General features: G+C 37.0%; 1 protein-coding gene and 1 non-coding gene across 4 annotated transcripts in view; both read left to right on the top strand.

The window, feature by feature from the left end:
* Positions 1-12584, top strand: part of FCHSD2 (FCH and double SH3 domains 2) — a 265087-nt gene that overhangs the window by 212746 nt on the left and 39757 nt on the right. For all 3 annotated transcript variants that reach the window (XM_087868135.1, XM_045816309.2, XM_087868134.1), the window contains one exon: positions 6851-6967. In XM_087868135.1, coding sequence (XP_087724261.1) covers positions 6851-6967 — 117 coding nt within the window. The remainder of the gene's footprint in view (positions 1-6850; positions 6968-12584) is intronic.
* LOC123804267 (U6 spliceosomal RNA) lies at positions 1982-2088 on the top strand. The gene has a single exon (XR_006783128.2). It is a non-coding gene; the product is annotated as a U6 spliceosomal RNA (small nuclear RNA).

Below are 12584 nucleotides of genomic sequence, written 5' to 3'. Positions count from 1 at the left end.
GGAAATACCAAAATATCAAATATAGTAGACATTATAAAGACTAAGAAGTCTTGTAACACTCTTATATTCATGGTACTTCTGCTCTTAACTCCCTTACTGAGTTGATCATTGAAAGTCCCTTGGGACTTCTACTCTCCTTTTTCATTCCGCGATGTAGATCTCATCAACCTATTTCTTAACAGTTTATAAGCCTAAAAGGCAATCTGTTTAGAATAAACAGCAGCCAGTAGCTAACAACTAGCGTCCATTCCTACCCCTTTTACATTTTTCGGCACCTCTGCCCTACATACACCTCAGTGTTCGTCCCCTCCATTACCAGAACTAATGATGTGTGCCCTTAAGGACATTTCATCACATCCTACGAAAGGGACTTCCTATCCTCTTTCAACCTGGGAGCGGAATAATACGGGAAACACACACGTCCACCTATAAAGGCAGGAAAAACTTATGAAACTTTTCCCCCAAATTTCCTGGTGGGGATGCAAAGATCCTTTCCTTTTTTACCTTCCCTGAACTGCAAATAATAATATCTTCACAGATACCATAAACTGGCATTTTTATCACAGTATCACAAATATAAAAAATAGCTGACAGGGGTGCCTGGGTGGCTCAGTCCGTTAAGCGGCTGACTTTGGCTCAGGTCATGATCTCAGGTCCTGGGATCATGCCCCGCATCGGGCTTCCTGCTCAATGGGGGGTTTGCTTCTCCCTCTCCCTCTGCTGCTCCCCCCACTTGTGCTCCCTCTGTCTCTCTCTCAAATAAATAAGTAAAGTCTAAAAAAAATAGCTGACAAATTTCTGATATATGATCTTTTCCTGTTATTTTAGGCACTAGTTGTGATATTTAATTCTACCCTATAAAGATTCAAAGTTATATTAAGTAAAATGGTCACTTGCTGTAATTTAGAACTAATGCACATTAAATTTTTGCTCAAGTGGGGCATTTTATGCATCTATTAAAATATATGCAATATATGTAAAACTAACATGCTGTACACCTTAAACTTATATAGTGATGTATGTCAGTTATTTCTCAATAAAACTAAGAAAAACATATTTACCAAAAATTACCCTTGTCTATAAAAGACTATATGGGATCAATATACCATACAGGGAAATTACTTGAAAATTCTCATTGTTAGTGAGTGGCTTTATCTGCTGATGGAAATCTTGTATTGCATATAGCATTGGCATATGAACATGAAAGCACTGTGATAGGGAATTTGTGGAAAATCCTCCTTGTGGGTAAATAGGTACCATCCTCTTATACGTACACTGACCACAGTATCCAAAAACGAGAAGCCCTGATTATAGACATGAGTGTCGCTCTCCAGAAACAGCAGTGCTGGCAGTCAGGTGTTCAGAGGGGGTTGTCCTAAGTTCTTCAGTCGTAGAAAACGTACCATCCATATAATGAGTCTTTGTGCTTTCTCTGGATTTGGTGCCTTCTCTAATCATCTACAGGTATCCAGAGTTTTCCGTAGATGCCATGGTGATGCACTGACACAAAGGAGCCTAGGAGTTCACTTTTTTATCTAGCCTGTGATTATAGCCCTTAAAGCGGAGTCTCTGTGAGAGCTACCAAAATAAAGGCATATTCCTCATATGGCTGTTCCAACCAGTCATGCCTCTGCATATAGCTAGAGGGTGTCAGACACAAGGGTTTTTGTTGTTTTTTTGTCTTGTTTTCATGGCATTACTGAAGGACATGTTTTTCTCTTAGATTTACCTTCGGTATCTAATGGCCCCTGTTTGCTTCCCTGAGAGACTATGCACATTCCACCTGGTTATGGGTTCCTGCATCTCGTCTAAGCAAAAGTGCTACTATCCAGGTGTAGTCAGAATAAGTTATGACTCATGAGGAGCACGGCTCCACTCCTTCCCAAGTTGTGTAATATATTTCAAATCTGTAACTCAGAGGTCCACAGTCTCTCATTGGAAGTCTTCAGGTCACATGTGTTTCAAAATTTAAAATTTTTCAGTGATCGCTTTGGCAGCACATAACTAAAATTCGAATGATAACAGAGAAGTTTAGCATGGCCCCTCTGCAAGGATGACACACAAATTTGTGAAGTGTTCCATATGTTTTAAAAAATAAAATCTTTAAAATGAATAAATAAATAAAATAACATAGATATCCTGGATTTTTAGGGGCACCTGGCTGGCTCAATTGGTAGAACGTGGGACTCTTGATCTTGGGGTTGTGAGTTTGAGCCCCATGTTTGGTGTAGAGATTACTTAAAAATAAAACATTTAAAAAATAAAATAACAGAATTATCCAGGTTTTAGAAGGGTGATCCATATGCCATATATTGTATAACACCCTAAACAAGGAGAAGGACCTCATGATCAAGCATAGTATTTTTGCAGTAAAACATTTGAATAGTCATACTAAGTTAAATAAATAAAAACTATAAATAACGTCTCTTTGGTTGAAGTCAAATTTTGCCACAAATGAGCTGTGGCTCCAAACTTACCTAAAACACCTGTGATTTTCAGAGCATTGTGAATTTCAAAATTATAGGATCGTGAATCTATATAAACATGAGTATTAGGAATATAATAACCTACACAGATCCAGATGCTTTTTACTTCAAGAAGCCCTTTTCAGGACACGTAAAAATTAACTTTCTTGAAATAATTAACAGTATATTATTAAATTTCATAAAAACTAAAGTGGATTAAATATTTAACACAATAAATATATACCAATAAGCTGAAAACTACAAGTAGTACAAATCCCTTGAATGAGGGTTAATAACTAGATTGTTCCTGGCATATGACATTGGCTTGACAACCCTAACATTATCTTTTGAAATTAGGTTGAAATGCTAGTATTTTGCTCTGTTTGTGGTTTTCATTCATCATATATGACCATCTCTTTTTCTCTCTTTCAAATGGTTATATTTTGGTAACAGACTTGAAAAATAATGACAGTGTTTCTTGTGTGAAATCAGCTTTTCTATCCCCTACTCACTTTGCCCTTCTGGGCGTATGCTCAGATACCTGTCTGAACCTTCTATGCCCTTATGTTAATGCTAAAGTGAACTGAAATCATATCTTGAGAGGGTAACTAAGGACAAAATAGTTAAGATGATTTAAAGACTAATATATCAAGACTAGTAGAATGTTAATTTCTGTTGTGTAGTTCTTTAAAATCATTTAATAACTTTATAAATTTGAAAAGGCTAATATTTAAATAAAGTATTAAAAATTGGGAACTTTAAAAAATTTAACATTGCTAGGCTCTGAAGGCCTTCTTAAACTCATATGAAACAGTTTCGCTTTTGTTTTTCTAGAAACAAAATGAAATCAAAAGCTGTCTTACCTCTAAGTAAATGGCCTAGCCAAAGTTTCATTCAAAGGAAATTTGCATTTTAGTAATGTGTTCTTCAATATTACTGCCTCTATTTTGTCAATATTGGCGTTAACTAAATAGAACGATTAGTTAGACAGTACAGTCATAAGGTAGCAAGGAATCTGAAGTCAAAGAGATCTCAATACAAGCTCTAAATTCACCACTTACTGGCTTTAGAAAAGACACCCACCCTTTCTAAGCCTAGAATTCCATACCTATAAATTGAGAATCTCTATTAGGATTATTTTGAGAACTAAATTATGTAAAGCAGTTAGCACAGAGCTTAAATATGCAATCGATGGCACCCTTTTAGAAAAAAATAAAGCTCTATAGTTCTCTAATTATAAAAAAGCATGAAGTAAAAAGTTTTCACCTGAACTGTCACTGTTCAAAGGTAACCACTGAAGGGGTGCTTGGGTGGCTCAGTCAGTTAAGCATCTGACTCTAGGTTTCATCTCAAGTCCTGATCTCATGGGTTGTGGGATCCAGCAGTGTTGGGCTCTGTGCTCAGCGGGGAGTCTACTTGAAGATTCTCTCCCTCTACCCCTTCCCCCACATGTGTGAACTGAGATTTGAAGAACAATACAAAAAACGATAAGGAAGTTATTTTATCCAGAGGGAACAGCATAGGTTTGTGTTCAGATTTATATTTATTTTCCAGGAAAAGACCCATATGCTTCTGTAATTTTTTTTTTACTAAAACTTGTACGATTTCTAAAATCTAACATTTCCAAAGATCTCAAGAATCACATTTAGTTGACCTGACTTAACAAATACCCAAGCTGACAAATGACAAATGAAAAACTACCTATCCTATACTTAAAAGTTGATAGGACAGTCCTTTTATAGCATTTCTCTTCAGTTTGTAATTTATTTGAATTATTCTTGTGCCACTATTCTGAGAATTTGCGATATTATTACATGTCTCTCTTAAAAATAATCAAGTTCAATAAGTGAATTTTTAGTTTTTAAATTCTCATATTCTGCTTCACAGATAACAATGTGCTTTAAGTTTTGTGCTTAATAGCTTATATATGTTATTATTCTCTTATGTTTCAAATACATTTTTAAGAAGTAAAGGAAAAACATTAAAAGAGTGAACTAAGGATTAAATTAGCTGACATTTCAGAAAGAAGCAGTCACTAGCAGTTCCTTTGGTAGAATCAACCACTGCTAACACCACCGTCTTATCTACACTAGATCCTGATTTGTATCAATCTTGGATGGTAGAGGTGGCATTAGACATTACTCTGTGTATTAACACCTGGGCTGTATTTGCCTTGCATGAAATTCTCATTTGTCTAGACCCCGAGTTATAGGTAGCTTCTACATGTCTTTCTATGGCTTGATTTTAGAATTCTTGGGGAAAAAAGTAATTAATTCGAATTTGAATCACAAAATCCTATCTCCCAATCAGTGGCATTTGTTGTCTGTCCTGGTCGTTGGACACTCCCATCTGAGGAATAGTAAACCCAAAGAGAAAGGGGTAAAGGCCCTATCTTCACCTCCCCAGCTCTTAAGCACAGGAAATATTCAGTAAAAAGGTAGAGAGGATGTGTGAGCAAGTAGGGCTGGGACCTATCTGCAGCCAGTACACATTTAAATCCACTTACCTGTTCCTAAAATGTTGCTCAGTGATAAAAATAAAATTTCTCCATCAGTTGTCTCTTTTCTCATATATTCTGTTCCCAATAAGTTCATTCTGTTTGAGATCTGCCTTGATCTTTCAACATATCTTCAGTCTTGTTTCTGATGCATTCTTTGGGCTAGCAAGAACCTAGGAATTATTTGAAATTTTTTTATTAATAATAACAAGATTTTGTTTCAAGTAATTTTCAGCTGGGTGTTTAGCATTAACAATTACCATTTATTGGATACTTAATTATATAGGTACTATAAGAGAATGTTAATAATATAAGCTCATTTTATCTTAACCCTTATGACATAGGCATTTTCACCAATTTTCAGATGTAACTAAGACTCAGATTAATAACATGCCCAAGATCATAAAGATAATAAAGGACATAGAGAGGGTTAAAACTCAGTCTGCCTGACTTAAAAACCTATGTCCGGGCTCTTCAGAATACATGTTTCTGGCATTTCATTCATACATTAGATTCCTCTGGTTAATGTGGATTGCATTTGCAATCTGTATCCAGTGTTTAACATTTTAAACCCGACTTCTGAGAATGCATTACAATTTATATGCCTAGATCCTTTGACAGAGCAAAATATAATAATAGAGATGGTTCCCAGATTCCTAATAGCCCAAAGAATGGATCAGAATAATAAAATATAATTGTGAAATTGGTTAGATTTTGATTTTGATTCTTTTGCTCTATTTCAATGTGTTTATCATTATATAATCTAGCTTCAGCTGAAATGTCTGCATAGAGTAAAAGTTTTTGAACCTTGCCTATAATCCCCCAAACAGAAGTATTAAGTTTTTAATCCAGTCAAATTCTACTTTACCAATTTTGAGTTGTGTGGCCTTGCAAAAGTCAGTTTTCTAAGATCTTTCCATTGTAAAATTTTGCTTCTTTTTTGTATTAAAATCTTCTTGGGATAATTCATATTTAAGAAATTGTTTGCTTTCCCAATTACTAGATTCTTTTTTCATGGGTTCTTAAGAGTTTAGAGAAAATTAAAATAGTGGTTAAGAGCTCTGATTCTGGCATCAGACTTGTATAACTTAAAGTTGTAACATTTAATATCTGGTAGACACTAGAAATTTTACCTCTCTGAGCCTCAGTTTCCTTTTCTGTAAGATGGTTGTATAACTCATCTCATAAGGTTGTTATAAAAATTATGTGAAGCACTTTTAGAGTATTTTTTACAGTAGGGGTTAACTATTAATATTGCTAATTTAGATTTTGCAGGTTGTTCTTTGTGAAACAGAATAATGATATTTTAGGGCCAGAAGAAACCCTTACTGATCATTTAATCAAGCACCCCTCTCTTTCGTACAATATTAAAGTCCAGAGGAAGGGCAAAACCTAGTTTGAAGGTTTTTGGTGAATTGGTGATGGACCTGAAACTAAATTAAACCCAATATCTTTATGGACAGACAGGTTGTGTTGCTGTTATTGTATTGTTTTGTTCTCTTCACTTCTCTCCATTAATTCTTTTTTTAAATCCCATTGAAACGATTGAGTTGTTTCCATTTTACCCCTGTAACTATTTTAGTGTCATAGTAGGTTGGCATGAATACTTTTTTTTTCTTTGTTTAGCCAGCTTTTTTCACACGCAGAATGGATCAGTCCACAGTATTAGAGATGTAGCTCTAATATTAAGCAGTGTACATTGAAAAAAACCTGTGGCCTTTTATGGTTTCGTACCGTCCTGCTAATGTTCTGACATGAGACACTGCTTCCCACAGTAGTGGAGCCTGGCTTGTTTTGAGTGCTGTGAAGGCGCTCTGTCCCACCTACAAACAGTAGTGATTTCAGTAAGCATAACAATGTTTGGTCTCTGTCCTCTCTTATGTTGTAGAGCCGACAATTAGAATCAGAAACTGGGACCACAGAGGAGCACAGTCTAAACAAGGAGGCTCGAAAATGGGCCACACGTGTGGCACGTGAGCACAAAAACATTGTTCACCAACAACGGGTAAGTGTAATAGAGAGTCTTAGGCTACATTTAGCTTAAGTCAAATGTCAAACCAATGTAAGGAGTTGAGTTTTATTAATGTGAAAAATATCCTTTATGTTTTTTCTGTAATTTCAACCACTCAGCAGTATGCTCTCACCTATCTACTTAGCTTGGAAATTCCTTAAGCCCTTCAAGCAGCAACACAGTAATTTATCTGTTTGCCATAAAATTTCCTAAGAAAAGCCAGTGATAGTGTATTACCGTCTTTCAGGTAGTAGAGGAGACATGCCTGTGTTGAATTAAGCCTTTAATGCCCTAGACAAATTTTTTGAAGACTTAATTGTAGATTCCATGAACGTGTATCTTCAAGGGGCACCTGGCTGGCTCAGTCAGTAGAGCATGAGACCCTTGATTTCAGGGTCGTGAGTTCAAGGCCCATATTGACCATAGAGTTTACTTAACAAAAAAGAGCTAAATAAAATTAAATTAAAATTTTAAAAAGTAAAATTAAACACCAGAAAATGTATCTTCAAGACTAAACTCTAAGCACAAGTTATCATAAATTTTTTCTAATTTCCATTTATTTATAACCTTTTCTTTACCTTCACATCCAACTTATTAAAAGAATTGTTAATATTTAATGTCTGTATTTCCTAATCTCACACTTATTTTTTAGCCCGTAGTATTTGGACTTTTCCTATGTTCCCTTCCCTCACACTTCATACAGACTACACTTGCCAGAATCAGGAGTGGTGTCTATGTCGCTAAATCCAAAATGGACACTTTTGTTTCTCAAAACCTCTTGGCAGTTTCACAATTGACAGCTCCCTTTGTGTTGAAACACTCTCTTTTCTAGTTATCCATGACTTAACATTGTCCTGGTTTTCCTTCATCCTCTCTGGCCATTCCTGTATTCTTTGATAGGTCCTTCTTTCTCCACCTCATATTTAAATATTTAAATTCTTTAGAGTTCTCTACTAGGCTATCTTTCCTTATTCTTTTTTTATTTTTTTTTATTTTTTAAAGATTTTATTTTTATTTATTTGACAGAGACAGAGACAGCCAGCGAGAGAGGGAACACAAGCAGGGGGAGTGGGAGAGGAAGAAGCAGGCTTATAGCAGAGGAGCCTGATGTGGGGCTCGATCCCATAACGCCAGGATCACGCCCTGAGCCGAAGGCAGACGCTTAACCGCTGTGCCACCCGGGCGCCCCTATCTTTCCTTATTCTTTATTCTCATTATAGGCACTCTCAACCAGTGCCATCGTTTCACTTACCAAAAATCATAAATTAATATCGCCAACATTGGGCCTTTCTTCTGTGTAAACACATATCCTCTTGCCTGCTTTGACTTCTTTTTACTGTCTCATAGGGACCCTGAGTTCAATGTTCCACTAATCTAATGCTGCAAAACAAAACACCTCAAACTTAATGCCACAAAAAAGAGCATTTTTAATTGCCTCTTAGCACCCTGGAGATTGGATGGACTTAGCGTGCCACTTCTTGGGAGTCTCCCATGTGGTTACAGTCAGATAGTGACTGGTGCTAGAGTCACCTCACAGACTTCCCCACTGAAATGTCTGGTTCTTGGAACAGGCAGACTCGAACCACTGGGAACTAGAACAGCTGGAGCTCCTCATGCATCTCAGTCTCTCTGTGGTCTCTCCGTATGGTCTCCAGCACAGTGGCTTCAGCTTAGCTGTACTTCTTACATGGTAGCGCAGGGCCCCAAGGGGCTGAGTCCCAAGAATGAGCCAAGTAGGAGCTGTTATTTTTTCTGGCCTAGCCTCAGAAATAACATGATATTACTTGTGTCATATTTTTGTTAACTGAGGCAGTCACAAAGGCCTGTTGTCCAGGTTCAGGGAGAGTGAACATAAACTCCATTTCTTGGTAGGGAGATAGCAAGGTTCTAGAAGAACATGTGGAGTGGGAAACACTGTAGTAACTTTTTTCAAAAATACAGTCTTCTACAGCCTGCCTTCTGGTTATAACAATTTATACCCCTCTTGCATGCAAAATAAAACTCCCCTCTTTACCCCAAATCCCCCAAAACCTGGTGTCAGACTCCAGTATAAATTTCGAAATCTGGTCATGTAAATGAGATTTCACGGACAGATAAGGCTTCTTGAGTGCAGTTCCTCTAACACAGTTTATCTCAAAGAATTTGTGAACTAGAGAGATAAGTTATCTGTCTACTATCTATCCAATAAATAGTGGTTAGATTAATTACTGCAGCTTTATACTTCAAAATGTAAAACACATAAAGAGATTTTGTTTCATTAAAATGCTTTACTGTATTTGAAAGTAATTGTTCAGGTATTTTAAAAAGTCTGCTTCCTCTCTCTGTTGTCAAGGCATATTGCGTCTTTCTGCTAGGAGATTTACAGGCAGATTTCAACAACTTTTCCATTTCTTAATAGCATGACCTACGATAGGCTTTAATCTAGTAAGGTATAATTTAAGCAACAAAATTAAGGGTTTTTTAAATCCTAAAACCAGTTCTGCTTTTGGCCATGATAAATTACCATGATAAATTGCCATGGGATCACACTTAAAAAACAATGAAATTAGTAGCCATATGACTTCTCAGGTTTTCTGCCTAAAGGCACTTTCTATATTGCAGTGCAGGGAGGGAGAACTTAAGCAGGGCACCACAGACTCACTGAGTTGAGATGACAGAGATCAGAGTTCAGAGTGGCTGAAGTGGCATGAATTTCAAGGCAAAGTACCAGACAGTATGGAGATGCAGAGGAAGAATTCTAAAGATTGACATAGGTCCCCCTTCATTCTGTTGCTGAATACTAAACCCCACATGCATATGATGAAATTCCACAATACGGAGTAGAGAATGACGGAGGAGATAAGCTGAAGAATTCCCAGAGGTCATATTATTTATTTATCAGAAAGAGAGAGCACAAGCCCAAGCGCACAAGCAGGGGGAGCGGCAGACAGAGGGAGAAGCAGGCTCCCCACTGAGCAAGGAGCCTGATGCGGGATCATGACCTGAGCCAAAGGCAAATGCTTAACCAACTGAGCCACCCAGGCATCCCTGAGTGTTTTTGATTTTGACTTAGGTCAAAATCAAATGACTCTTGATTTTGACTTAGGTCATGATCTCAGTGTCATGAGATCAAGCCCCACATTGGGCTGCATGTTGGGTGTGGAGCCTGCTTAAGATTTTCTTCTTCTCCTTTCTCTCTCCCTGTCCCTCAGCCCCTCCCCCTCCCTCTCAAAAAAAAATTGCATTAGAAAAACATAGTATTCACAATGTCAAGAGTCAGATTTGCTAAATATTAAAAGAAGCAAGAGAATATAACCCAAGACCAAAGGAAAAATCAATTAAAGCAGACCCATAAATGTCAAAGATGATGGAATTAGCAAATAAGGACTTTAGAACAGTAAATACGTTCAAGGATTTAAAAGAAAACAAACATGAACATATTGAAGAAAGAAAAGGAAAATATACAAAAGAACCAAGTGGAACTTAGAGAGCTGAAAATACAATATTTGAATTGAAAAATTCAATAGATTGGATGGCATCAAAAAAAGAACAATGAGCTTAAAAGTATAAATAGCAATAGAAACTGTCCAAACTGAGAGAGAGAAATAAAAGACTTTTTAAAAATGAACAGAACATCATTAATCTGTGTGGAATAATATGTGATCTAACAAGAAAGACACTTATTTGGAGACAGAAAGAGAGAAGAGTCAATTTCATAATCAATTTGTTTAAAAAGCAGTGATAATGATATAAGACTCAAAATATTTCTTCTAGGATCAGAAACAAGGCAAAGATGCTGCCTTTTGCCACTTTCTATTCATTATAATACTAGAATTTCTAGCCACAGCATTTAGGCAAGAAAAAGAATTAAAAGGCATCCAAATTGAAAAGAAAGATTTTTATTTATTTGAGAGACAGAGATAGCGACAAATAGCGAGAGAGAGCACACGAGCATGGAGGAGAGAGAGGAACAGGCTCCCCGCTGAGCAGGGAGCCCAATGTGGGGCTCAATCCCAGGACCCTGGGATCATGACCCAAGCCAAAGGCAGACACTTAATCAGCTGAGCCACCCAAGCGCCCCTAATCAATTGCATTTTATACACTAACAATGTACAATGCAAAAAGGAAATTAAGAAAACAGTTCCATTTACAATACCATCAAAAAGAATAAAATAATTAGGAATAGACTTAACCAAGGAGGCAAATGATTTGTACACTAAAAACTATAAGACACTGATGAAAGGAATTAAATAAGATATAAATAAATGGAAAGACATCCTGTGTTTATGGAATGGAAGATAATATTAAGATGGCAGTACCAGCCAAAATGATTTACAAATTCAGTGCCATCCTTATCAAAATCCCAAAATATTTTTTTGCAGAAATAGAAAAACCCATCCTAAAATGCATATGGAATCTCCAGGAACCCTGGCTAGCCAAAACAGCCTTGAAAAAGAACAAAGTTGAAGGACTCATACTTTCTGACTTTAAAACTTATTGCAAAGCTACAGTATTCAAAACATTGTAGTATTGTCATGACAGACATGTAGACCAATGGAATAGAAGTTTATATTTTTATTTTATTTTTATTTTTTTAACATGGAGAACTGAAGGGGGCTTTTTTATTTTAATTCCAGTGTAGTTGATATACAATGTTATATTAGTTTCGGATTGAATCACAATATAGTGATTCAACAATTCTATACATTACTTATTGCTTATCATGGTAAGTGTACTCTTAATCCCCATCACCTGTTTCACCCACTTATAAAATACCTGTTATCTCTAAACTAATCCATTTATTCAGTGCAATCCATGCCAAACATCTAGTAGGAGTTTTTATAGAAATTGACAAAATGCCTCTAAAACATACATGGACATGCAAATGATCTAGAATAGCTAAAGCAATTTTGAAAAATAAGAATAAAATTGGAGGGGGGGGCTCCTGGGTAGCGCAGTCGTTAAAGTGTCTGCCTTAGGCTCAGGGCGTGATCCCGACATTCCGGGATCGAGTCCCACATCGGGCTCCTCGCTGGGAGCCTGCTTCTTCCTCTCCCACTCCTCCTGCTGTGTTCCCTCTCTCGCTGGCTGTCTCTGTCAAATAAATAAATAAAATCTTTAAAAAAAAAAAAAAAGAATAAAATTGGAGGGCTGGGATACCTGGATGGCTCAGTCAGTTAAACTTCGGGCTTTGTGCTGAGCATGGAGCCTGCTTGGGATTCTCTCTTGCTCTCACTTCGTGTGCCCTGCCCCTGATGTGCATGTGCTCACTCTCTCTCTCTCTCTCTAAAAATAATAGTAAGTCTTTTTAAAGAAATTGGAGGGCTGGGACACCTGGGTAGCTCAGTCAGTTAAGTGTCTGCCTTCAGCTCAGGTCATGATCCCAGGGTCCTGGCTCAGCAGGGAGTCCGCTTATTCTTCTCTCTCTGCCCCTCCCCCTCCGCTGTGCGCTCTCTCTCATTCTCTCTCTCAAATAAATAAAACCTTTAGAAAAAATGGAGGGCTTACTCTACCTCATTTCAAGACATAAAGCTATAGAAATCAAGATGTAGTATTGGTGTAAGAATGGACTTACAGATGAATGGAACAAAAAAAAGAGTCTAGAAATAGGCACACACATATAGAGTCCATT

This window comes from Ursus americanus, chromosome 16, assembly GCF_024610735.1.
Source record: "Ursus americanus isolate L20-20 chromosome 16, mUrsAme1.1.p, whole genome shotgun sequence".
Lineage (NCBI taxonomy): Eukaryota > Metazoa > Chordata > Mammalia > Carnivora > Ursidae > Ursus > Ursus americanus.
This window is presented reverse-complemented; position numbering and strand designations above follow the sequence as displayed.